Source organism: Brachyistius frenatus, unplaced genomic scaffold (genome assembly GCF_029030835.1).
Source record: "Brachyistius frenatus isolate BFR_SWC_R1_liver_20210118 unplaced genomic scaffold, ASM2903083v1 Contig_10, whole genome shotgun sequence".
Classification (NCBI taxonomy): Eukaryota; Metazoa; Chordata; class Actinopteri; family Embiotocidae; genus Brachyistius; species Brachyistius frenatus.
The window spans coordinates 154,399-180,991 of record NW_027210609.1 but is presented as its reverse complement, the minus strand read 5'-3'; the positions used below and the strand labels follow the sequence as shown (position 1 = coordinate 180,991).

At 40.4% G+C, this 26,593-nt stretch overlaps 2 protein-coding genes across 8 annotated transcripts; one reads left to right on the top strand and one right to left on the bottom strand.

Moving 5' to 3' along the window:
* Positions 1-1,494: 1,494 nt before the first annotated feature.
* eif4enif1 (eukaryotic translation initiation factor 4E nuclear import factor 1) lies at positions 1,495-15,016 on the bottom strand. Of its 5 annotated transcripts, none has more exons than XM_069690643.1 (19): positions 14,699-15,016; positions 13,506-13,664; positions 13,348-13,421; positions 11,305-11,432; positions 10,760-11,034; positions 10,277-10,475; positions 10,001-10,164; positions 9,132-9,270; positions 8,016-8,192; positions 7,226-7,506; positions 6,662-6,727; positions 5,035-5,215; positions 4,728-4,816; positions 4,222-4,358; positions 3,744-3,819; positions 3,503-3,626; positions 3,091-3,405; positions 2,780-2,950; positions 1,495-2,465 (listed from the first exon to the last, which is right to left on the bottom strand). In XM_069690643.1, exons 2-19 carry the CDS (start codon positions 13,611-13,613, stop codon positions 2,290-2,292), a joined length of 2,880 nt encoding a protein of 959 aa, XP_069546744.1. In that variant the 5' UTR covers positions 13,614-13,664; positions 14,699-15,016; the 3' UTR covers positions 1,495-2,289. The 5 variants fall into 5 exon arrangements, with proteins under 5 accessions (XP_069546744.1, XP_069546745.1, XP_069546746.1 ...); XM_069690644.1 differs by having other exon boundaries at positions 6,662-6,730; positions 7,271-7,506; XM_069690645.1 differs by having other exon boundaries at positions 7,271-7,506.
* A 253-nt stretch (positions 15,017-15,269) lies between these two features.
* Positions 15,270-26,513, top strand: sfi1 (SFI1 centrin binding protein). 3 transcript variants are annotated; one of them, XM_069690648.1, is made up of 31 exons: positions 15,270-15,965; positions 16,079-16,150; positions 16,285-16,395; positions 16,485-16,579; positions 16,671-16,788; positions 16,870-16,972; positions 17,071-17,227; positions 17,321-17,471; positions 17,615-17,696; positions 17,794-17,886; positions 17,979-18,076; positions 18,249-18,315; positions 19,399-19,529; positions 19,633-19,714; positions 19,816-19,994; positions 20,090-20,165; positions 20,966-21,061; positions 21,163-21,239; positions 21,363-21,465; positions 21,561-21,657; positions 22,019-22,179; positions 22,280-22,354; positions 22,512-22,586; positions 22,683-22,859; positions 22,942-23,141; positions 23,227-23,310; positions 23,458-23,722; positions 23,829-23,925; positions 24,057-24,201; positions 24,377-24,476; positions 25,231-26,513. In XM_069690648.1, the coding sequence occupies exons 1-31, from the start codon at positions 15,799-15,801 to the stop codon at positions 25,375-25,377; spliced, it is 3,681 nt and encodes a 1,226-aa protein (XP_069546749.1). In that variant the 5' UTR covers positions 15,270-15,798; the 3' UTR covers positions 25,378-26,513. The 3 variants fall into 3 exon arrangements, with proteins under 3 accessions (XP_069546749.1, XP_069546750.1, XP_069546751.1); XM_069690650.1 differs by having other exon boundaries at positions 15,938-15,965; positions 16,266-16,395; XM_069690649.1 differs by lacking the exon at positions 17,615-17,696 and having other exon boundaries at positions 17,321-17,466.
* Positions 26,514-26,593: the final 80 nt, after the last annotated feature.

The window sequence follows — 26,593 nt, the reverse complement described above, 5'->3', positions numbered from 1 at the left end:
TGAACAACGCAGGTCTCTTCCTGCTTGGTTGTCTGTAAAAAAAAAAAAAAAAACAAAAAAAAAAACCACCCCTCCCCCAACCAAACCAACCACAAACCCGAGGGGGAAGAAAAAACAAACCTTTTCCTCTCCGAGCGCAGCCTGGAAGCCCATTTAAAACACACGCGATGCCTCATAATAAAACACGAGTCACCGTCAGGTAAACGCTGGCTTCACTACAAGACAATAAAAACAAAAACAAAATATCCCCGGGAAAGTATGAAACACCGAAATCAAGCGATGACGACGAACATATCGACTCCCGTAATCTGTGGAAATAACTGAAGGGCTGATTAGTTTGGAGAATTGGTTGTACATGTTTAGCATGATCTTTATGTTGTTCCGAGTGAAAATATATCATCAGTTCTTTTTCAAATATACAATCCCAAAGTGGGAAGACACTGAATGACAAATTGGGTCTACTCCTCTACAGGGGGCAGGTTATTAGTAACCTAATCTATTCCACCATCACCACCTACAAATGATCAAATTAAAATATAATTAGTAGAAAGTACAAAAAAAAAAAAGCCCATTTATTGGACCCGAACCTGACTAATACTGGATTTTTTTTTTTTAATACATAAGCATACCTTAAATGTGATTATTAAAGCTTTTGTGATCAATTTCAAAACATGTAAAGACAATATTTCTTAAAAACCCCAAACACATCTTTGATATTTATGCAATCATGTTTTGCCATTTATCCGGATGCCATAATATCTACAATAAATCAATATAAACAGTTAATCCACCTAGATGATTGATTGGTCTCTCGACACCCGAAGTGTTGAAGAAACTCCGGTAATTAGATGTATAAATCGGCACAACTAAAATATTCTGTCCCAATATTTTGGGTGACAGGAAAGAAGATGTAGGACAATTTTTTTTTTAGCAATTTTCAAGTTAGTCCATTAAGAGTAAATACATAAATCGCATTCACTAGTTTTGAATAGCTACAAGGTTCAGATTTACTCTCAAACCATTTAAAAAAAAAAAAAAATTAATAGGTAAACCTGTAAAATAAAATCTAATGTGATCCAAGACAAATTATAAAGCCTTCAATGCAGTTTTGTTGATACCAAGAGTCAACTATGTTATAAATGGGATTGTAGTTAGTGGTTCTGTGCTGCATTATCTCTTCATAATTTACTCCACGTGTGTACGTACATGCAAAACAGGTAGGCAAAAAATTATACACATTTCAGTCTAATACAGTCCAGAATAACACCACCACAAAGTATGACCTCATCATTAACATAGTTGAAATAACACCTGAAATAACAGTTAGGCTTTCATAAGCTTGGCAGAGGTCAAATTTAAAGCCAACTAGGTGTCTCGTTACCGTGTGAAATTGTACAGGTGTACCTTAATAAAGTGTCAGGAGTACGCATTCACCCACTGAGCTCAAACCAGCAATAAATAGAGAAAACAAAATCATTTAGAAAAAAAAAACAATTAAAGCTTTTCACTCAAGATTTTATTTATTAACTCTATCTGTGCTTTTTATAACTTAATAGCACACAAAAAGAAACTGAATCCCAACCACCCTCAAAAATGACTGTGTGAGCAGTGCTGCCCCCCTTGTGACAGGTAGGATTGGAGAGGATACAGTTAAAAGGAAAAAAAACAAAAACAAAAAGGCACAACCAGCTCTCTGTATCCCCTGGAGGCGTCTTGAAATACTCCATTTCTACAGAAAAGGGCCACTAGCCCATGCCACAAAGGAAAGGTGGAAGTATGCACTAAAGTTACTCATCAACCCAACAATTCCCACCAACAGTGGCCCTCTCAGTGTAGTTCAGGGGAAAATTAAAGGTGGACACGACAAAGGAATGCTACCAGCTCTTGGTGACTTTGTCTCTCGCAGTTTTCAGTTTAACTGCAGGATTGTTTCACACTTCCCCTTACCAAGAAAAACACCATAGCTATATACACAGAATAAGATTCTTCCCACGGTCTGTACAATTGGGCCTATACATTATTTACTGTGCAGAGTCTAATACAAAAAACAAATAATAAAAAAAAAAACAACAAAGATCACTCAGCTGGCAATACATTTCTCCATCACTCATCTCTTCAAAAGCAGTGACTTCAAGGTTTAAGACGAAGCATGGTATGGTTAGGATGTCCCGTTCTGTGCACTGTCTTTCAAACTAAAGTTCACATTTTCATGGTAATGAGGAGGTGGAGATGGGCAAAAGGGGGGGAAAAAAAAAAAATCTCACTTTCCAGCACATTGTTTTTTGGTTCTTATGGCCGGAACTCCAATTCATCTACACTTATGACCTTGGCCGGCATGGAGGGCAGCGGCTGCTCTAGCACGTCTGATCCAAACCACTTGGAGAGGCCTAGAGGGGGGCTGGCCTCGTGTCGCTGGGAGCCATTTGTCCGGTGGGGGCCTTGGCTCTGTGACTGACTGGGATGCACTGCAAGATAAGACAAAATAATGTAATCCGATTGCTGACACAAATACCATATTATAAAGATATATGATATATTATGTTCAAGCACAGTACAATAGTTTCTGATCAGTGCTTGGCACTTTGTACAGTTTGAAAACTGAAAGCCTGTAAATTACAAAATACTTTCTTCATGCAGAATCACTTGAATATCTAAGAAGCAGAGTACTGACACGCCAAGTTGTAAACATTTAGATAATCCAAAACTACTGTAGAGACATAATGCTGCTGCTACCACATGCTCACACCGAGTCGTAATAGCTGACAATTTTTCCACTCACTTGGTCTTTGTTGCTGAAGTTGCTGCTGCATTACTGCTATCTGTATCTGAGTATTGGCTCTGGGAGGTAGAAGTGGATGACCTGTTGCACCAAGAGGGTACAGCGGTTGTCCCAGCAGAGCAGGAGGCAAGCCTTGAAGTTGTGCAAGGTCAACATGTGATGGAAATATACCTTGAAAGTACAATTCAAAAAAGTCCATCAGAAACTAATCTAGGTCAAAGCTGTAACATCAGGTCATTTACAAAAAGCTGTAACGGTTAAATATACAGGTTTGTACAAAAGATGAGAGTGTTTGGGGAAATAACACTAACCTGCTTGCACAAGGGCAGGTCCGAGCTGCTGGGGCTGGATACCCTGCGCCAGCATTCTTTGAACCATGTTAGGGTGGAGCTGAGGAGGAGGGCGCACCACGGGTACATGGGATAGCAGCGGTACCGGGTACATTGGTCGAGGAAAAGATGAGGAAGGTCCTGGAGGTATCATAGCGGCCGTATGATGTCCGGTGGAGCCAGATCTGAGACGCTCATGGTCCTTGCTATGCAAGGTCTGCGAGCCGGTCTTTACTCCCCCTGACTGGGCAACATTTCCATCCATTGCTTCCAGGTATAGCTTTGGGGAGCTGCTGCCTGTAAACGCAACCCACATTTTCAATATTATAGTACTGCATTACGTCAACTGAAAAAGGTCAAATCAAGTGGTTGTAGGTAAATAATTCCTTTGTACCTCCTTGAGAGTGTGCCGCCGCGTCCTCCTTGCTCTCGGAACGACTCGATGGTTCATCTCTGCTTTTCTCTTTAGTCGCATACATTTTGCGGATCACAGATGTTGGTGTAAATGACGGGGACAACTGCCATGTTAAAAAAAAAAAAAAAAAAAATACAACAAATTAATACTCCCAATAATGAGAAGTTAGTCTTTACTGAACTACTGAAAAACCAGTGTGGCGAGTAACATTTATGCTCACCATGCTGGTGACCGGATTTCCTGGAGAGTTTCTTCCAGCAGGTTGAGGTCCTGGGGAGCGATTAACACGCTGTGGCCTGTGGATCACACGCGCACACACACACGTGCCATATATAAGCAGCAACCACGTCACCTCGTCATCTTCGTTTATATGCATAAAATTAGTACACCGATGTTTGCAAATAGGTAGCAAAATAATTACCGTGGTTGTTAAGAGGAAAACTAATGGTTGTACTGCAATAACATGCAACAGACCAAGATACATTTACCATCATTCTAGTTGCTAAAACTAGCCGATAAAACCTGTAGTCCAATACAAATGTGTCCTTAATACTGTAGGATTTTAAGATTGCTGAATAAACAAGGAAGCATCAATCACATTTAACATGTATTATTTCATCATGAATATATCGAAAATGGGCAATATGAGAATAGAATTGAATAATAATAAAAAAAAATAAAAAAAGCTCAACACAAACCTGTTGCGAAAAGACATGTCCAGGGATTGTTTGTTGTAGCCTGACTGGAATGAGTGGTGGGCATGTAAAGCAAGGTCCTGCTGGAACGCCAGAGCTTCCAGGTCAGCCTGATTCACAGGCATAGAAAGCACCCTCATCTGGACGAACAATACACAGCAGATATCAGGACGTGTTACCTTTCTCAAACAAGTTGTACTGTATCATAAGCAAGTTATTGCATTATTGAAATTAAAAGCAAAACATTTTTTATTTATTTTACAGCTAGGTATTTGGGCTGTCAATGTGACTTCTGTTTCACTGAAAACTCCCATACCGTGTACACGACATCAAACAATGTGTAAAATATGTTTTTTCAAATTTGATGGTAATTTACATATACAATACACAGTTATGTATTCACATATGAGCAAATAAAACCAAATAAACATTATGTGTGAAATATCTTTTCAGTTATCCAACAACAAAGCTATGAATCCAAGTCCACTGCATTCAAACATTTGAGTTACCTGCTGCTGTGCAGCTGATACTGGGCTGATGGACCTGTGCAAGTCAGCAAACTGTTCTGGCAGTATGGGCTGAGGACCAACAGGAAATCCTTGAAGCAGGAAAGGAAGAAGAGACATTTCATGATCCAGTTTGCCATCTACTAAAATGTAATTCGAGGACAATCATTTCCTGAGAAAACATTTGGGATCACTTAAGAGTGCAAATCATTTTTGGGGGGTCGTACGAATATGCAGGCGAAGCCTGGTGGATAAAGAGAACATCGGTGCATACAACACGGACTCTTAAAGACTTTTAAGGTGAACTTACCTGCAGAAGTTTGCAACCGACTATTGAAGTAGTCAGGTGATGGGGCCCTCTGGGGAAAGAGAGGGGCTGAAGGGCCCTTGTGTAGTAGGGCATGGAGCGGGGCAGAAGTTTCTTGAGCCTCAGAGCTGCGCAACAGACTGCCAAGCTGCGTGGGGGAGCTACTACGGCCTCCCAAGAGCTCCTATAAAACAAAGAACGTACATTTCCCAAGAAGAAAAATTTATGTTAACATTACAACTCTGGCAGTTAGATTTAAGTGCAAAACTGGACAGAGAAATATCATTTGTATTAAGTTTTTTTCTCAAAGTTCACTGTGGAAATTTACCGACTTGGGACCTAGGAAGCATCTTCAGAAGCTCAAGTACATCTACACTCTTTGATGTAGCACTCACAAGGTCAAAGTGTTGTCAGACATTTCATCTTTGCAGTTTGGTCATACAGTGAACCCTCGCTATAACGCGGTTCACCTTTCACGGTCTCGCTGCTTCACGGATTTGCATCTGCATTCTGATTGGCTAAACAGTCTCTCCGCTTCTTCTCTACCTGTTTGTCAATAACGTTGCGGTTTAATATGTACACGTACGTAAAACAGCTTGCCAAATTAAAAATAATCGATGGTGGCATGTCGGTTTATAAGAATCTTTTTGCCCAGAAGAAAAAAGAGCGACAACAACTACCGATAACTATGTTCTTCTCTCGAAAAACCACACCTGCACCGCCGGCTTTAGAAGAAAGAACCGCTGCAGAGCGGAGTCAGGATGCAGCGGCTCAGTCAGAAGAGCAGTGAAATACACGAGTCACTATTTGTCCTACTGTACTTTGTATTTGTTTTCATAATCATTTTTCATTTTCTCCCGTTCTAATCCAATGACTCGGGTCGCAGTGGGGCGGTGCCGATCTCAGCAATTTGAAGCCTTCAGTTCGTATTGATGATTAAAATTATTATTTTACAGTACAGTAGTTATTTGTAAAAAAAAAACATTTATGCAGTACTTTTATTTGTTAAACAAATGCTTGGGCCTGTAAAAAGGTTTTGTTCTTTGGTTTCAATGTATTATGGAGTATTTCATTGTATAATAATTGTAAAAAAAAAAAAGGTTACTACTTCACGGATTTCACCTATCACGGTCTCTATTTGGAACGTAACCCCCGCGATAAACGAGGGTTCACTGTATTTGAAAACTTAAGTTGCACATCAGATTTCCTTATCTTGGGGGGGAAGAAAGAAAAAAAAAAAAAACAATACCTGAACAGGTATAAACAATGTTTATAGAAAGAGTATACTGTTTGTACCAAACTGCTTGTATAAACTTTACATTTTCACCCACAGGAACAGCCTCTAGTTTACATAAGCATTTAAGAATTTTGTCATCATCTTGGTGCTGAAATATGTATTCTCATAACCTCCCTAACCAACACTGGTGGCAGCAAGACCGTGCCACAAATTAGCAGCTGTTGTTGTTTTTTTTCTTGCTCTTTGGTTTACATTCCATCTGCTGCACAAAACTGTTTTTCCCTGCTTTTGGCCTTACAATTAGTCTGGTTCTACCAACATTGAAGATATATTCAGAGTAGATCTGTACTGAAATGTTTGTCAATACTATCCTAAGATCATCAACATACGCACCTGGAAAATGTTCTTCTGCTGTACTTGAGCATCAGACAAAGTGACCACAGCTTGCTCGGAGGGTTGCTGCTGTGTACAGAGAGAATGAAAATGTGGTGCGACGCAATACAGTTTCCTCACTAAACTGCAAAACAGCAATCCCACTGAGATGGATACGCACATGTCCAAGCCCATAATGCTTTGGATTAACACACCAATGTAATTTTCCCTAAAAGATTCTTTGTCCAGCTACATTTTACATGGTATTCATCTCAGTAGTTTAAATAGTCCAATTTATTTTTTCACTATCTTTTTTTTTTCTTTTACACAAAAGGACAGTTTTCAGAATTGGCATTTCAAAATATATGAAAAAAAAACCCACAATATCCAAAACAGTTAATCAAATTTATGCCCATCGTTTTCTAGTTCATGACATTTTTCAGAAAGGGTTGTTCAAATTTGAAAGCTTGCATGTAGCATTACACAGGGTCCCATTTTAGGCGCTCAAACGCAACATGCACAGCGATGTTACTTATCCAGTGTAAACCTGTGGCAACATAAAACAGTATATACACTAATACTTACATTGTTTGTGTTGGTTTTGGGGTGAGTTGGCAGAGTTCCACTTGCCTTCATGCTGCTGACCAGTTTATTGAAGGCCGACATGTCTGTGTCACGTGAGCGTGGACGACTGCTGGAGCCACCAGTTAAAGCATTCTCTAAATGCTCAGCCATGAAGGGTGTGCCATTTCCTTTCTGTGGAGGTGCCATCTTTCTTTTTATTTGGCCGTGTGGTTCAGAGTGAAGCTTCATCCCTTTCATCTCTCCCTCCACCTCCTCCAGGGAGAGCACCACTCCACAGTTGGCTGGAGAGGAAAATAGATAAATATATTGAGTTTTGTAGCACTGTCAAAACAAAAAAGGTCCACCCACTAGTGAATTCGGAAGTTACCATTTCATTTTAATTATGTGAAAATTTAAAAAACATTCTTAGAACTCCATCTGATAAAACTCAGATTTTAAGAGCTGTAATAGGACTCCTAAGTAGCAGAGACTGAATGATCTGAAAGGGTGATCAAGCCAAAAACAGTAAGAAACTTTAAAGGTTATAAAAAAATAAATTAAAAAAAAAAAAGCCTACTGTCTTCAGAGAGTGTAAGAACTTAGCAGCAGGATGTAATACACTGCATTAGAGATGCAACGATAAGCACTAATTGGCACAGGAAAACTGTCAAAGACACCTGAAAGCGTGATTTGTCTAAGAGGATGTACGTCACTTTAAACACTAAAAAGCGAGGCTTAAGATTTTTTTCAAGTCAGACGACACTTTCAGTACAACTCGGCTGTGGAAAAGTTGTAATGAACTGGCACTCACTACTTTCCCGTAACCGAGCCTTGTTGACCGAGAGGGTGGAAAGAAGGGGCTTCAGGTCTATTTTGGCTTTGTGCAGGAGCTCCAGAATGTCCACCTTCTCCTTGCACTCCGATGACTGAATAGGTGTGAAGAAGGAGACCGGGCCCTGGCTGGGGGATCTGCATCGTGGCTCAAGCCCTTCAAAGAAGCAAAACAGTCCAAGATTTAGGACATCCAACAGAGTAATTTAAGTCTTTTTATGGATGGACACTACAAAGCAAGAATGCAGAATTGCACTCGTTTCTCAGGAATCATTAAGGCTGCTTTTGAAGAAAATGTGTCTGATCTTGGGGTTTTAATTCTGAAGCCTGTGAAAATACCAGCCTGGTCATACCAGACCCAAATTCACTGCATAATTGTTTTGGCTACGCTTCAGCATAATCACAGTGAGGCCTGATGCTGTGAGCAATAGGCGGAGGGAGCGGGGCTACCGACACACAGCTTCCCCAAAGAGTGCTATTCCTGCACAGTTAAGGCCACTTTGTGTTTTATATGTCCACAAGGGTCTGCGTGACGTAAATTTCATCATCTGGCCAAGTTCGCAAGGATCCATGCAGAAGTCGCTGGAAACATCCACATGCAGCCCAAAATTTGTGACCAAGTGTGCTTACTGCGTATGCACCAGGAAAACAATATGGATGTTTATTTTGAGGAAAGGCTGTGCAAAGACATTTCAAACCTTTATAATCTTTCACGGATACACAGATGATGTTAAGTCCAAAATAAGCAGCCATGACTTTCACAACTATCTGCCCCCACGTCCGACATTGTGAAGCAATAATGTGCATCATATGCAGCTTTGAGAACAACAGAGTAGGTCTGTTTGTAATTGAAGGAGATGCTGCTGGACTTTGCAGGTGCTGCAGTTTGTTCTCTAGAAATCCTGAGCACTGACCGGCCTGCTTCAAGTCCATGGAGCAGACCGGCACGCACCTCAATTGTAGTATGAATGAAACGTCTGTGCACGTCTGCCGTTAATGCACACATTCAAAATCTGCATCAGTTAGCACACGGGGACGTTGAACCCAATAATTAGCCCTTACAGGACCTTCCTTTGGGTGAAATCAAATCCCTTACCTGCAAGTTTTTCCAGCTCCTCATGAGGGGTGGACCGCAAACTGCTGGACCGGCTGCCTGATGGGCTCAGATTACTGGAGAACCACTGACTGAAGCGGCTAGCCGATACAGGGCCTTCTCCCAAAACATCCTCTATCATCTGCAAGACAGAAACAGGAGCCTGTAAAACAGACTGGGAAACAAAAATCTGCCTAACAAAGGGTGTGAGATCAAATGAGGAACTTGCATTTAGAGCATTGATTCAGCACAAAATGTGCTAGAAGCCTGAGGGCAGTGAATGCACTGCTGTTTGACCCTTTATAATTTATTGCCACAAACTAGCCAGTACACGACATTTTCATTGAGTTTGGATCTCTCCAGTCAGTCGGAGGGTCTAACTTAGCTTTAAATGATGGGCTTAAATTTGGATTGTCGATACCTTTTTAACCTTTCGTTGACCCCCTACAAGAGCCCAAAGAAAATATCATGAAAGTACACCAGTCAGCGACAGTACTCTCCAAAGACCAAGTTCAGTGATATCCAGCTGACACATAGTATTTTGCACACTCAATTTAAAATCAGCTTATTCAGTTTTATAAAACACAAACTTGGGATATGAGCAGACCTTGAAATTAATAGGCTAAAACTGGGCCACAACTGCAACTCTACCAACTAAAAGACTGTATAAAACAAGCTTAAAAAATAAATGACCTGTAAGTCTGGCTTGGAGGAGGGCACTTGAAAACTTCTACTGTTAAGCTTATAGTGATTATAATACTGCATAAAGAAAAAAAAAACAAAAAAAAACATTGATAAGGCTTTAAGAGTTATTCATCTGTGATGTCGACACCTTTTACCCGTACAAAAGCACAGTGCACCTCAGTACTTACAGAGGCCAGTCCTGGCATGGTCTTCTCTAGATTGAAGAATTCATTGAAGTCAAAGTCTCCAGTCGACTGCTCTGGCAAAACATCAGGGTGAGGAACTTCCTGATCAGCTGTCGACTGCAAACCCACATCTTGCTCCTCAGCCAGTCCACCATTACATTCCACTGCTGCACAGGATAAATGTGACAGTTTTAACATAATAGTCACATTAGGGTAGTTTTCCAAAGAATAATACATGTTGGTAAACTTTTAAAAATATCAACCAAAGCTTTGACCTACCTTCTTTCACGGACTCTGTCCGCTTCCTTGATCGCCTAGTTTTGCGTTTATCATCTTCCAGGATTTTGTCGTCAAATCCAATAAGCTCAATTGTCTCAGACTGGCTGGTGGGACCCGCTGAGAACCACTCTGGCTCCTCCTCTGCATACGAGTCATTCCTTCTCCTTTCGCTAAACACACGTTTGTCACCAAAATCTCTCTGCAAACAATTACACAGTAGAACACCATTCTTGTCATGTTGATAGTAAATATTTGTATACATTGCTAGAATGCAATTGTCTAAAAAAACCTTTTTAAAACTTTCAAATGTTATCCTTAAAATTATCTTATTTTCAAATGTAGCTTTGACAAACAAACTGAGGGGTATATGTGGCTTCCATAATGGCTTTTTAAAGAGATGGCAACCTCAATGCATTGTATGCCTCAACATCCTAACCCTAAGGGGTATGCATTATGGATGGACTGAAAGCAATGAACACCAACCCTGAATCTTTTATCCTTAAAGTCTCTCTCACGTTCCCTCTCCTTCTCTGCACGGGTTTCTCTCTCAAAGGCACGGGCAGCAATTATGCGTCCACTGCCAATTCTGCGTGCCCCTCCTAGACGGAGGGTCTCATTTTCCTTATTTTCCAGGGGGCTGATTGGGCGACGAGGGTGGGGTGCAGGTGCAGCATTGCCTTGACATCCACCTCCAAAGCTACGTCGCTGTGGGCTCAGAATCACATCCAGATCATCTTCCTTTAGCCGCTCACGGGGATCTGGATGAAATGAAGAAAATAGGTTGGGTTTATTTAGAGTACGCAGACTACACCCACAGTCACATTACAACAAGGAAACAGTTGTGTTTTGCAGCATATTCATTAATGAGCAACACAATAGCAAAAGATTATGCAAGATAATATTTTTTTCTGCTTCTAGACTTGTTAGTAGACCTCAAGATTCCCAAGAGCACAGGGTAAATTTCACATTTGTTTTGGTTTAATTCTAAGTGCGCAGATTTCTGGTATTGGCCACAATCAGTCATTTACCTGGGATTCTTCGTTTCAAAGGAACTCTATCATCCACGTAGTCCTTCTTAAAACCTTCCACTGGAGAGTTTCGCTCTGAAGTGGGATACAGTGAGGCATGCCATTTCTCAGGATCCCAGACACCTTCACTGTATCAAAAACACCATTTGAACCAACAATTAAAGATGTACATAACTAGCTTACAAAAAAACTGATTGAACTCTCCACTGGGTAAAAGTCTTAATATGATTAGCTTTGTTTTTGTTTTTCTTCCCCTTGCAACATTAACTATGAAACATACACACAAGTCACATTAAAGCTGTGAACTGAGATGAAACATAAAAATTCAAATCTGAATGCAATCCATACAATACGTGTACTTGGAAAACAAAATCTCCCTTGAATGTGCCTGTTTCAAACTGCTGAACGGCCACTGCTCATCTGGCTCAAACCAACACTGCCTCTAATGATCTAAACAGGTTTGAAAAGTGTCAAATAAATCATTCTAATATAAGAATTAACGAGAGAAATCCAGTGTTTCCCCTTCAATTGGGACCCCCTGGCCCTCCTGAAAGAAGCGCATGTCTAGGTCAAAACCTAGTATATGGCTGGACCCTATGTGAAACTGGAGGCTGTTAATTTGAAGTGTCGCAGCGTTCATCTTACCTGCGGTGTAACTTTGATCCTTCACTCACTCAGTGACAGGCACTCGCTTTATAGCTCTGGCCCCACTGTTGTCCAGTTCAAAACATTGTATTTATGTTATTTACCTAATTTCTGATCTCTGTGTGTCTCACCCAGGCCAGAGCTGAATCTCTGCTGCACTGACACAGTTTGGAGCAGACGAAGTAAAGGGAGTGAGGGGAGATTGTCCACTCATTAATCAATCGCTTTGACAGTGTTGTTCTCTGAGGAGTTAAAATGCTGAAATTGATCTCCAAATATAGCCGAGCGGCCTGACCAAGTAAGTCTATGTGTGGGAAAAGTGCATATTGTTTGGACCTTCCTTGATCTACTCACAACCGGGTCACAGGCTACTGTTAGTTCTCCAGCTATGGGTTTGTGAACCCCGTTACACACACACACACACACACACACACACACACACACACACACACACACACACACACACACACACACACACACACACACACACACACACACACACACACACACACACCATTCCAGCAGTACAGACAGTTGGACAAGGCTTAACTTGAATACTTTGATTTCTATGCTGAGATGTGGTCCAAACTTCAGATGTGTGTGAAGACAAGGTGCTATTTTCTGCATTCCTAAGCTCTCGCAGTCAAAAACAATGCCAGTATTTTCATGGTTTTACACGTGAAAAATGATATCCTATAATAGAATCTGAATTTTTATTTTGTTAAAAATGACAAAAGTGATTCATCTCCTTTGGCACTTTCACACTAAACATTTCTGGCACTCCCATGAGAGGAACTACAAACCCTGTAGGGATGTTTCTCAGTTTGCACACACCACACTGTTACTCTTCAAAAGCTACTGGACTTCTTGACGAAAACAATAATCGTACTTCGCAGAACTCTGGAATTGACTCAGGCTCTGGTTTCGACCCTTGCCTCGATTGATTAGTTTGTTTATGTTGCCGTGTGCCTATTGACATTGAAGAAAACTATACAACAGCTTCGGTTCCCTGTCAGAAAAGCCTGTCTGTAAAGGTGAAGTGGTGAAAATATTTTAGATATAAAAATATACTACCATGTTGCCAGAACGGCATTGGCTCGTGTTCAACTTATCAATGTACACTTGCCTTACTATTAATACTTTGTGTTGTAAAAGTACCGGGCCTGTATAAAGGAGCTAAAAAGGGTGCCTATGTACTCCAACGTAATCTTAGAACTGCAGATGACACTCACTGGTGTTGTAGACTCACAATACTTTAGGTTTTTCATTCTCATCAGCTCATACTAGTTGAGGGAACACCAATGACCAGTCATGTAATTAACCCAATTACTGTCAAAATTAAGTCAAAGGGATGGTATTAATATTTCTTAAACGCAAGGTCAGTCATTTTATTCTTACCTGTCATATTTCTCAGCGAGACATTCAGGCCTTTCATTGGAGACTGGCAATTCTTTTATTTCCAGAAGCTCCTCCTGTATAATAATTAATAATGGTTAAGTTGTGTTAGGAAGAACTTAGTGGCCCCTAAACAATAATACAACAAGTATTCTCATCACCTTGGTGTATCTGAAAGGTGCTGCTGCTGCTGCTGCTGCTGGCTGTTGCTCAGACTGGTCCACAGTGGCGTCACCATTCTTCTGCTCGACACAAGCATCTTTCTCCATGACTGATTTCAGGCGGAAAAAGAAGCTTCTTGCCCAGTAATGACTCTATACCTGTTAAGGGAAAAAATATATATTTTTTTACCTTCATTAGTTGAATCATAGGTTGGACACTTCCTACTGGAAAACACAGCCATACAGGTTAACTGATTGCTTCAGTGGATGCTACTCAATTTATCATTCATGTCAATCAATGATAGCTTTTTTTTCTTCTTTTTTTTTTGCATCATTGTAGCGCTGCCCAGAAACACAAATGACATTTAAAAAAAAAAAAAAAAAAAAACACCTCAAACACCTCAAAATAGCAACAACAATAATCAAAATCGGGGTTTCCCTACCATTTTAACACTTGTGTGTCTCACCCACGCGTTTTTCCACAACACCAAAGCTACTACAGCGTCACTATACGCTTTGTTGTTGTTGTTTTTTTTACTAATGCTCGGTGATTATTTGTTAATCGCAGATAGCGCATTGTTAAATGAACATTTTAACGACAATAGGCCAAAAAAATAAGTTGTTCAGTAAAAATACACGCCCACACCGACACCACAGCACCTACGACCTCCAGAAACACCCTGAAAACTGACAATAAACTGAAACTAACGACGAGTTCACTCACGTGGCGACAGTTTTTTTTTTTTTTTGCAAATGCCGCGAGCATTTAATTGGTTTGTTAATTGACAACAGCCGCAGACAGCTGATTGAAAGGTGACACGACAATTACAACAACACGCCAAAACCATCGGCATTCATTTAAAAAAAAAAAAAAAAAAAAAAAAAAAAAAATGACTGAAACATCTCGTCTTTGAACGAAACCTTTGGAAAAAATATATATATATTATGTATTAAAAAAAAAACAGCCAGTACAAAACGTTGACGATTCTTAAAACGTGAATTTTGTCTCTTGACAAGAGTTTCAGGAAAATAAATATACGCTAACAATTTAGCCCCGAAAGGTTAGCTGAATCGAGATAGCGTCCCACGCACAGTTAACTCCAAAACACCCTCCGTGGTGTAAAAAAAACAAAAACTGTACAAACCGGTGACTAGATAGTACATCAGGGGAAAGACACAAATGATGAACTTACTCGGGTTGACTGCTGCGTGGTTGCTTACGGCCGAGCAGCGGCAGTTCACGTTAGTTAGCTCCCCCGCTAGCCTAGCTCGGGACTGGGGATAATGCCCACCCAGCGAGCACCAAATCGTAAACCGGTTTTGAGTTGTAGCAGTTATTTCAATAAATGTGCACTGTAGTGGGGGTAACTTAACAGAATAACACGGGTCTAAATAACAAATTAAATCACACGGAAACTGTGTAATCTCAATTGATTGTATGCTCTTTCTCTGTTTTCTAAGTCGTAGCAGCAATTTTCCTGTGATCACCGCTTTAAGAAGGTCCTAGGAAAGATTACATTGTGCCCCATCGCGCCTTTGTAGAATTGAAAATAGTCTGGTGTGCTTTGGCGACGTTGTATTTTAAAATTGAAACCATTACATATAAATCATATGGATCTAATAAAAAAAAGTTATATGCAATGCTATAAAAAAAATTTGGGCAAAAATCAAACTTGTTTTGCTGGGATATAATCGATACAAAATTTACAAAATGTTATGCGGCATTATTTGGGGCAGCTACTATTTGTCCAAGGGTTTGCTCGATTTGTTTTTCCCCAAATCGGTTTCCCTGAGCTTCTTTGTGAAAAAAGAGACTCCGCCCTCACGGGCGGTCCAGGCCTGATTTAGCGTATCGCCGTTGTTTTTGAGAGGACCTTAGGTGCGTACTGGACTCTACAGCGGAGTAAACATGTCATAATTTATTCCATTTTGTAGAGTGAAAGTTTTTTTTAATTTTTTTTTATTATCAATGCCTCACAAACAGCTTGAAAACCTTGAACGTTAAACCACCAACAACCCGAAAGTAGCACAATGTGCGCTCGGCGCAGGCTGTTGCCGTTGACAACCGTCCCCGCTGTCACACTCGTGCTCAAGTGACAAGGGAATACGCGCGCGCGCGGCAGTTCAATATCCCAAACAGCTTCTTCACATCGAAGTAGGAAGTTATTTTTTTAAATTTAAAACTGAGGGCTTCTGATTGTGGTAAAGTGCTGGTCTTTAATCATTGTCTTTTAAAAGTCGTGCTGTGGCCGTACTGTTTTGTTTTGCGTATTCGTGACTTAAAATAAGTACAATGCAGAGAAACGCTAGAAACCCTCCAGATCCTGTAAAAACACGACCAAGCAGCGTGGGATCCGGTGGTGCAAAAAAACAAGTGCGCAAAGTTCCCACTAGAAAGATTCCTTACAGAGTTGGATACAGCTGGAACAGAGGTGGAAGACTCAAGGAGCTGAGAATAAGGTGGAGACACTTTATTTACCATATTTCACCGAACAATTTTAATTATTCATGACTACTTTTTTTTTTGTTTTTGTTTTTTTTTTTTTTGTTTTGTTTGTTTTGTATCCCTGCAGGCACCTGGCAAGAAAGTTTCTGAAGATATGGATGCAGAACACGTTCGGTCGAATTCTTCCTCATGAAGCCAAGTAATGTGTTACACTTACTTTCCAAACTGGAGTTGTTGAAATAAGTACCTGCACCTGGTTGTTTTTAAAGCTCGCTACTTCTAATGTCCTACCGAAGCATTTTCTGTAATTCCAGGTAATATTATGTGTTGCAGGTCCCACTATAACAGGGTGGTCCTAAGACGAGCCTTAGAAGCATGGAGAGACGAGTGGTGGGCGTCCAGGAGGGAGTGGAGGCTTACACTGTGGGCAGAGTGTCACCACAGGTCATTTACATGACATTAATCAAGACGGCAAGCTGGCCTCCGAAGGATTTTTTTTTTTTTTGTCTGTGCTGATGCTGTTTGTGTTTTAGGTTTTACCTGACCAACTGGACGTTCCGTAGTTGGCAAAAGTTTGTTTCCTTGCAGAGGGAAAATAAATCTAAAGTGCAGAATGCTCAGTCATTTGGTATGAGTTTTACTCTTTCTAAATCAAGCCATTTGTTTTGTCAGATTTCACAGGCAGCTGGTGTGACTCACCACTTTGTTTCTTTAATCAGCTGACAAACAACGGCTGCGTCTGGTTTGGGACAGATGGGAGGTTTTCGCAGAGATGAGGAGAATGAAGAACCGAATGCTTGAATCAGCTCTCGTGCAAAACAGATGCTCAACTCTTCGGTGAGATGATTTATATATCCAATCTTTACTATCTTTAATATTTTAGCACAATATTAGTTTTAATGCTATTGTGTTTTGCAGTTCAGCATGGAGATTTTGGCGAAATAGGCTGCAGCACCAGAGAGACTTTAACACTTTAGAGCACCAAGCACTGAAACAGAGGGCACTGGTGTTACAAAGCAGGGTAAAGATGTGATCCAACACACTTATAAATCTAATTTATTCAACCTAATGTGCAATGAATGCTGGTGGTAATGTGGGAACTTTAATATTTTGTCAAAGGCTTGGCTTCACTGGATAGAAATGCACCGAGCAGCTCGTTGCCATGGAGAAAAAGAATCCAAAGCTGTGCTTCACTTCATCCTACGACTGAAAAGACGGACATTGCATCAGTGGATGATTTATGTATCCTTTCGTCACGGCAAGAAAAAAACACAAGGTCAATATAAAATCGTCCCTTTTCTTGAACATTTCCAAAACTTGACTATTAAGTTGTCTCTTACAGTTGTTCTTGTGTGTGTGTTTCTTTTAGCTGTGGCTCAGCGTGCCTGCTGTCTCCGCCTGGTGAGGGGCTGTTGGCATAAATGGATTAATGCACTGCAACGCAAACAGGCCGAGGAGACCCGTTTGGAAGCTGCAGGCCTTATGGCCACACGAAGCACCCAGCGCAGAGCACTGGTGCGCTGGACAGCTTGTATCCTAATGCATGCATAAAATTAAACCACCTTTAGTTTTTAAACCAGCTAAAGAATCACACACAGTTTACTGAAGGATAGCTTCTTTTTTTTTTTTTTATAATATTCGGTACAGATGTTTGATTCTTGACCTCTTCAATGGATGTCACTTTGTGCGGAGAAGAGGCTGAAAGAAACCAGATAGCAAGTCAACATCTCCATTATCGCTTACTGGTAAAAGAAAAAAGAAGAATCAACTACGAAGAAGCAGAGAGTGCAATTGTTTCATTTATTGGTCACTGTGTTGTTGTTGTTGTTGTTGTTGTTGCAGCGTGCTGGATTGCAGGGGTTCTCTCTCAACATCATGTGGAACAAAGCACAGCGACTGAACAACAACGTGGCTGTCCAACATCGTCAGCAAACAGTAAATGATGAGCACTCGGTGATCCTCACACTCACATAGCACCAGTAAAGTTTTGGAAACGTCTGAGGGTTTAACGTTTGTGTTTTTTGTAGATGACGTGTAAGTACTGGAGAATGTGGCGGGACCGTCTGGAGGAAGTTGAAGACCAGCGTTTTCAACCACTCACACAGATGTGTCTGACTAACTACAGGTGCTGTTATTTACATTTTCCAAGCTCAACAGTATTACAAGTTTGCCTTGGAGTGAGAAGTATGTTCATTGTTCTGTTTTATGGCATCCAAGCTACAAACATAGTTCATATGCTGTTTGCTTAATTTTAATCTAAATTTCAACAGGAAATGTTTTTTTCTTTTGTGTTGCAGCTCTTTACTGTTGAGGAACTGTTTTCTGCACTGGAGAGAGAAACTGGCTGAACAGAGACACAAACAGGTATTTTCAGATACCAGAGCGCAGGAGATAAGAGATACATTTCTATAGATTAGAGCAATCAATATTTATCTACCAAGAAACCTTTTATGGCAGTATTTTATTCCCTCATGTTGCTGAGTCAAATTTTAGTTTGGAATCCATTTAACTAGAAAGACTAGAAAACACAATATCGCAGTTTATGAATTCAAATGTCGCAGTCAAATATACTTATATCTAGTGTTGGAGTAGTGTCCTCTAGCACCTGCCCAGCTAGAAATGATGCAATGTTCTACTGATGTTTTCAGTAGGATTTTTTTTGTTTGTTCGCCAAATGTTCTTTTAAAAGGTAATGTTCCATAAAAACATCCTAAAAACACTTTTAAGGATGTTACCTCAAAACATTTGTGTCATGTTTGTAAAGCATGTTACGTCATTTTAAAATAATTACACTCCGGGGATGTTAAAAAAAAAACTTAGCGCATAAGGCTCTGACAATGTAATAAAAAAACATTTTAAGAACGGTAACACAAAATATTTAAAAAAAAAAAAAACATTTAAATTGAAGGTTAAATCACTCACTGTCAAATATATATTCAAGCAATCTGTATATACACAGAAAAGGACAGAAGCAAATACTGTAATAATCACTGACTATGTGTATAAACTAAGTAATTTATTCTCGACACAGCTAAAATAAATTCAGCACTCCATACGTCTTTGCACTTGTCAATTTATAAAATCTAAAGGAGCAGTTTGACCTACAAAGATTTAGCTCAAGTCAACTTTAATAAGGGTAGAAATAAATATTCATGCCCAATTGTGAATTAAGCACTTGCAATACATATTTAAATATTACATTTTATTTGTCAAGAGACTCAAATGACACCATTCTTGTTTCTTACTCTGGCACGTTTTAGTCTTTATTTCCTTTAATACCTGTTGTTGAATGAGAGCTGCTGCATACCAAAGACAATTCCATGTGTGTAATAATGTATAAAGCCCAATAAAGCTGACGCTGATGAATTCCTTCAAAATGTAGGTAAACGGTAGTTGAAAATATGAGATATATGATATAATCAAATTCAAAAACATGCTTTTCTACAGGGAATGGAGCGTCGTGCCGACATTTGGTTCGCTGAGCGCATGTTACCTCAGTGTTTTAAGTCGTGGGTGGAGTTCACTCTGCAGAGAAGACTGTGCGAACAGAGGAGACACAAAGCTGAAGTCTATAATCGGTGAGTTACCACCTTTTTCCAGCTACACTTTTAAACATGTTTTAAATTGTTCCCAAACAATCAGGCTGTCTTTATGGGATTTCTTTGTTTGCTGTGTTGTCAGGCAGCGTCAGTACGCTTGGGTGTTTTACACCTGGTGGGGCCAGTCAGAGAAACACAGGGAGGAGATGCTTTCTGAGCGGATGGTATGCCGGGACAACGACCGTATGTTGTTGATGAAGACCGCAGCTGTGAAGCAGACATATAACACAACATTTAAAAAAAAAAATGTTGTATGTATTTGCAGGCGATTCTTCATGAGGAGCGATGTCGCATGCAGACGGCCTGGGCTCGGTGGAGACAACGCACACAGCAGCAAATCAAAGAGGTGGAGACGCAGGAGGCTTCACACCGTCTGTACCTGCACAGGCTTCTCCACAAGACAGTGATGCAGTGGAAGGACAACAGCACTGAGATACGCGACAGGTGAAGCAAAACAAGTTCTGCTGACGCTCTTGACACATCTGCTGCGCGTTTCAGTGTTGTTAGCTAAAAGATTTTTTTTTTTTTTTTTATGTCAGGAGAAACAGAGAGCAGCAGGCCTGTCGGCAGGGGGACCTCTCCTGCATGAGATGGGCTGTAGAAAAATGGAAAAAGGTGCTGTCTTTGTCCTGTCCAGTGTTCACACCATCTTTTGATGTAGTTAATATACTGTACTTTAAGCAATCAGAGCTTTGGTGTTAAGATTAAAAACTGAGCTCTTTAGAGCTGGAAACTTGTTTCTTATAAATGTTCTGCTCAGCAAAGCTCTTCGGCAACATGTGCAGTGTTTAAATGAGACCAGAGCTCATGATGTTATTTAAGCTGATGAATGTTTCTCATCTTATTAAAGGTTCAGTTTGTAGGATTCTGGAGGATCTATTGGCAGCAATGAAATATAATATTTCTAATTATGTTTTCATTACTGTATAATGAATTCAAACTAAAAATCATACATTAATTTATTTTAAATCTTCATATCTACACACGGTGTGGGTCCTCCTTCACAAAGACCAACATGTTCCTACAGCCCAGAAGAGACAAACCAAAAACGGTCTCTAGAGAGGGCCTGACATGTTTTTAACAAGTTTCATGGCCACCGTAGATGAGAAGGGGAGGGTGAGGAGAGGAATGTTCAGTTGGTTTCAATCTGCAACCTCACTGCTAGATGCCAGTAAATCGTACACACTGCTCCTTTAATTAATAGCGTATTACAATCCTACATGTCTCATTTAATAGTTCATCATGGGAAGGTAACACAGTATACACGTATTTTTTTAGATTGGTATTTTTAAGACAATTACAGAAGCACATGCTGATGACACAAATCATATGTACAGTTCACTGTTTAAAGTCTGTGTGTGCAAGTGTGTGTGTGTGTGTGTGTGTGTGTTAGTCACTCCAGTGTGTGTGATCAGTTTGTGCAGAGCCAGAGGGTGAAGAAAAGCAGGCTGCAGCAGATTCAGCATTACCATGAAGTTAAACTTCTCAAACACTCCTTAATGACCTGGAAGGTACATAAGTACATGCAAAATGATCACATGATTTCATGCATGGGGGGGGGGGGATAAAATGAATGTTAAAGTCGTTACACTGCGGCCTACTGTATTCACAGAAACACCACCTCCAGATGTCTCAGATCTATGAGCATGCAGAGGAACTTCACAGGCAGAAAACACTGTGTTTTCTCAGGTAATAAACACAATCGTACATGCAGTATATTCTCCCTCAAAAGCTAAAATCAGAGCTTCACTTTCTCTATTTAGAAACCATATGTGTATGTCATCATCATCAGTTTCAGTCATGTCTCTCCAGAAAGGTTTTGACTGCGTGGAGGGAGAATGCAGCACTGCTGGCAGAAGTCCGAGTCGCTGAACGTCGAGCACAGAATCACTTCCAGCACTTCTTTCAACTTAAGGTTATAAATCAGTCTTATACCTTCATCTTAAAAAATATCAGTCATTATTGCATGTGTTTTTGCTTATTGCTTTGTTCACTCTAAAATCTCTAAAGGTGTTTCTTGTCTGGAGAGAAGCAACAACACATGCCGTGTCAAAGCGCCACCAGCAGGGGGAAGCACTCCGCAGGGCACAGATGTCTATGAATCAAGGTAAATAGACAACAGGTCAAAAAGACTCCTGGCTGCCAAGTTTGAGCTCCATTTAAATATTTCTTCTATTTAAATGTGTTCATGCGAATCTTTCATGTAACCATTAACAGAACTGCCAATCCTAAATAATAATTCAAATGTTTCACTGTATTTTTAGTATTCAAGCAGGTTTTTCTCACTCTTACAGCTGTTTAATGTGATTTGATTTGGTCTCATAACCACTGCTTACTGCCAAATTTTAAAGACCAAAAAAAATATGACTATTATTTGCACAGATGTTACATCAGGATCCTACTATTGAAGTAAGTCAAGCATGCCTGAGTTGTTTTACACTTTTAAACCTCGTGTTTTCTCTCTTTAGTGCGACTGCTGCGGTATTTCAGACAGTGGAGGAAACAAACCCGGGAGGCTCGGAGGGAGAGGGTGTGCATGGAAAAAGCCAGACAGCATCATAACTCAAAACTCCTCTCTACCAACCTGAAAGCATGGAAAAGACATCACTACCAGCACCAGAAAAAAAAGGTTGTAATTTCATTATCCCTTAATTGTTATATAACTATATATACTATACTATTGACATCACACTGTAACATGAATTCTTAAATGTGTGATTATTCCACAGGTGATGAAGCGCCAAGGAATCTTGCTGTTGAGATTAAGAATGTGCCAGACATACTTTGAACAGTGGAAAATAAAGGTTTGTTGAGGTTGTTGTCGTGCTACAGAATAATGAGATGTCTACCTGATGGTTTTATTTGGCATATAAAGTGCCTAAAACCTTCGCACAGTGCTGCATGTGGTTTGGTTCTGTGCAGTTAAACTGGCCATGACTTTGGTTTTCTTTGTGCTAACAGCTGCAGCACAGACGGAGAGAGGCTAAGCAGACGGAGCGAGCACTCTGGCACTGGTCTCTCACTCTTCAGGCCAAGGTAACACCTGCCGCCTCATTCTTCTCTCACTACTAAACTGAACCCTGCAGAAATGGTGCTTACAGGATTTAACGCGTCTCCGTGAACCTGCTGCAGGTGCTGTATGGGTGGAGGCTGTGGGTCACAGAGCAGCGCAGGAATCAAGAACAGGCAGCCAGAGCTGCAGAGGTCTACAGGGACCACCTGCTGAGGGAGGGTGTGACACGCATCCTCACATATGCCGCTCATATGAATGATCTCACAACGAGCCTCACGCAGCACAGCCAGGAACAAGTGGGTCATTGTTTTCCTCTCGTGGCTTCAGACATCCGTTTCGAGTATCATTTCGTCAAGTCTGCCTGCCTGTACCCTGCAGCGATCACAGCGTCTCCAGAGAGTTGTGAAACGCTACGCCATGAGGTGGAAGCAGCGGGCGCTGCGTAAACCACGAAGAGAGCAAGAGGTCAGAGCGCAACCACCACGAAAGAGTGTGACCTTCTGTCTGACTGCACCGAACAGCGTTGCTTCGTCTGACTCAGCGGAGCAGGAGGCCGATGATGGAGGGCTTAGCGAGCTGTGAGTCTGTGCTTCAGTCTTACAGGCTCTGAAACTTCCAACACATGGAGTCTTACAGTCTTACAGAGTTTGTCATTTTCTGCAGACTTCTTACCCGAACAACTCGACGTCAGCCACGTCGCTGGAAAGAACTCTTCGAGTATCCACTTAAAGTGTCGCCACAAAGCAGGTAAAGCAGTTGTCTCTTATTCACATTTTTCATTATACTTAATCAACAAACATTACATTGGTTTTGAAATATTAGAAATGTGAGTCTTGTCTTTGATGCGCATCAGAAGGCACTGACAAATGCTTCTTTTCTTTTTTTTCTTTCTAGCAACCAAAATCAATCTGTTATCACCAGCACTGAAGCAGTTCCAAGGCCCTTTGAGTTCAATTGTCCTCAGATAGAGCTTCCTGCTTCGTCATACAGCCTCTGTCCTGATAAAGTCTCCGTTCCCTCAACACATCAGAGCACCCTCATATCAACCGTATCACCCTCTGAAGCTCACATGTCCACCGTGGACTCTCCCCAGGAAACCCAAAACCGAGACCTGCTTTTACCTCCTTCTGCTTTCATGACCACCGCGACTCAGAATATGGTAATAATCACATCTTTGACTTACACGCATGTTGACAAGCATTCATTGCTATATTCAGTAACCTAACTTCATATTGTCATATTGTGTGTACTCTTTCTTTTCCAAGCTGAGGAAGTCCAGCAGCTCAGGTCCTAGAGATGCTCCACATGTGCCTTTTCATCATGTTTTCACTTCCTTTAAACACCGGTCATCAACTTATCCCGGTACGGTGCCCACACCTTTCTCTTTCGTATGAGTGCTTTGTCATTGTCTATAAAAAAAAAAAAAAAAAACACTGCTGTTAAATTTGGATTGTAAAAAAACATCACAAAAACCACTGTGATACTTTTTCAAGAGGTACATCTGAGGGCCTCCAGTGGAGAAACCGAGGTACGTCATGCAGAACCTGCAGCAGCTGATCCAGCATCAGCTCTGACAGAAGAACTTCTCAGCATTCAGCTGGACATGAAGAGCTTCCAGCAGAGCCGAAAGCAGCTCCGGTAAAAATCACTAAAAACACATTTTTCCCTCTTCTTTATATTATTTGACATGTCGTCTCATTGTGAGTGATGTTTGATTTTGTGTGTGTGTGTGTGTGTGTGTGTGTGTGTGTGTGTGTGTGTGTGTGTGTGTGTGTGTGTGTGTGTGTGTGTGTGTGTGTGCGTGCGCACTCAGGGCATGGCGAAAGCTGAAAGAGGTATTACAGAGCTGGCTGCAGACCAGTGGAAAGGACGAAGAAATGGAAAGAAATGCAGTTTGTCAAGAGTTGAAGGAGGTAAGGACATAAGATAATTTTGTCATCGTTTATTTGAAACGTTGCAGAGAGCACGACTGCACAAGAACAGAATTGTCAGCATCTGCATGGTACACCTGAGAAATAATACTGTTTCATTCATCTTTTGAAGATACAGGCCTGATATAGTTGCTGCAGGCCAAATCTCAATATTTCAACAGAGAGAATCAACATCGACTAAGGTTGATTCTGTTCAAATGTTTAAAAAAAAAAAAAATAAACCATCAATACCGACTGATTACAATATCAGTAATGCCCCCACCAGTCTGTCAGTGAGATATTTGAATTCCTTTGAAAGTGATGCGTCATATTATCATTTATGAAAATCTGCAAAGTGCACAACTTCTTATAACTACTGTAAACTTTACCCAACAAATTAGAGTGAGGCAAAAAAAAAAATCTTTTGACAATTTGTACACATTTTTACCATCTGATGACTGTAATTATCAGCTCATTTAATACATTTCTTTTATTATGTAAAGTAGAAAGGCATCTCATACAGTGTGTGAGGTCCTGATTGTGAAGCGAGTTGCCAGAAGTAACTTCTTAAGTTAGTATCACTGATGTCTTATATTTTGCATGTATTCTTCTGCAGTCTCATTTCAACAATAAATCTCTGACTGTGAATAACTCAGCAGGGGTCGCATGAGAGGACAGTTACCTACATCACAGACGCTGCACGTTATTGTTAATAAAATGGATTCTTCGTCACAGTTGACGTTTTTGATGTTTACAGTTGGAGGAGCGCATCGACAGACTGTCGACTGAGCTGGAAAAACGGAAACCGACGATGCTGCTGCACGCAAACAGAGTCCAACGTTTACAGTCTGTCCGTCGAAAAACAGAAGAGATGGAAACGGATAACTGTGTGTTAACAACGTGACAGGAAACAACGCAGGTCCTCAGACACTCACCTGCTGGTTGTTTGGACTTGTTGGTGTTTGTTTACACCTTATTACTGCATCCAAAACTTTGCCCTGAAGATGAATTGGGACAAAGCAGAAAGCTCTTTTATGAATTTTATATTTGTCTTAAATCAAAATCTTGTAGTGGCCGTGTCAAATAATGATACTGTCCGGGGTTTGAAGATTGACCCCCAAAAGGAAAGTACCAACAAACACAATCCAGGCTTCAAATTATTTTTTTGTGAATAGCTGAGTAAATTGAAATAATAAATATTTTAAACTGAAGCTTCAACCTTAAAATGAAACGCTTTCATTGCTGTCAAGTGCGCTTTGAGCTGTAAAATTACAACTCAATATCTGAATTCTGTCTGAAACTAATCTGAAAACTGAATGGAGAATTGAACGAGCGAAAGGTTCACCAGCTGATACATATTTTGCTACAAGCTCGCTTATTTATTTATTTAGATAGAATGTTTATACCTTTATTCCAAAAAATAGATATCCTATCACCAATGTAATGCTGCTGATTCTCATGTCAAATGTGTTCAAATTGATTCGGCATATCCAAAAACATTAAAACCATGTCCCTTAAAGCAGCCTTTACTTTTGTGTCTAGACTTTAAATGGGCAAAAATGTTGGATAGGGGTCGTCCTTGGGACAGATGGTGCTAAATATTTTCCATATGTGTGTAAAAAGTGACTCAACTGTTTTTAGAGGAGTTGCCCTTGCGCAATAGGCTTTCTATTTCCTCGTAAGTAGCAGCGCCTCTAATAGTTTGGAAAATCTATGCAGCTAAATCAAACTAACGAAGGGGACATCTGTCTGTTGCGCTCGTCTGACTGCATACGACAGATTTCTCTGACTCTTTGAACAGCTGCAGGTCAGAATGCAGCGACTTTATACTATTTTACTGATTTTCATCTTTGTCTGCTGCATCAGGGGTAAGTGTAATTACTGAACTAGCCTTTTAAGTGTTTTATGTAGATACTGAACCTCATTGTGTTGTTGAATATTCTGAGTCTTTCTATGCTTTTGTTTATATTAGGATTTGGTTGTTGCCCCTTTTTTGGAGCTTCTGCTTTTATTGACATTATTAAAAATTATTTTGACATGATAAAAGTTGTAAAATCTTTTCAGTTCACAACTTTTTTTTTGGGATAATGAATGCACAAAGAAATGTATATAATTCCTAC

Excerpts from the sequence above, each read along its gene's own strand:
- eif4enif1 (XM_069690642.1), bottom strand. The coding sequence starts at position 13,613 with ATGGAGAAAGATGCTTGTGTCGAGCAGAAGAATGGTGACGCCACTGTG. Across the intron at positions 11,035-11,304 it reads TTTGAAACGAAGAATCCCAG|ATCCCCGTGAGCGGCTAAAG; the intron begins GTAAATGACTGA and ends CATTTCATCCAG. Across the intron at positions 4,359-4,727 it reads TATCAGCTGCACAGCAGCAG|ATGAGGGTGCTTTCTATGCC; the intron begins GTAACTCAAATG and ends TTGTTCGTCCAG.
- sfi1 (XM_069690648.1), top strand. The coding sequence starts at position 15,799 with ATGCAGAGAAACGCTAGAAACCCTCCAGATCCTGTAAAAACACGACCA. Across the intron at positions 17,228-17,320 it reads CGGCAAGAAAAAAACACAAG|CTGTGGCTCAGCGTGCCTGC; the intron begins GTCAATATAAAA and ends TGTTTCTTTTAG. Across the intron at positions 22,587-22,682 it reads CTCTCACTCTTCAGGCCAAG|GTGCTGTATGGGTGGAGGCT; the intron begins GTAACACCTGCC and ends AACCTGCTGCAG.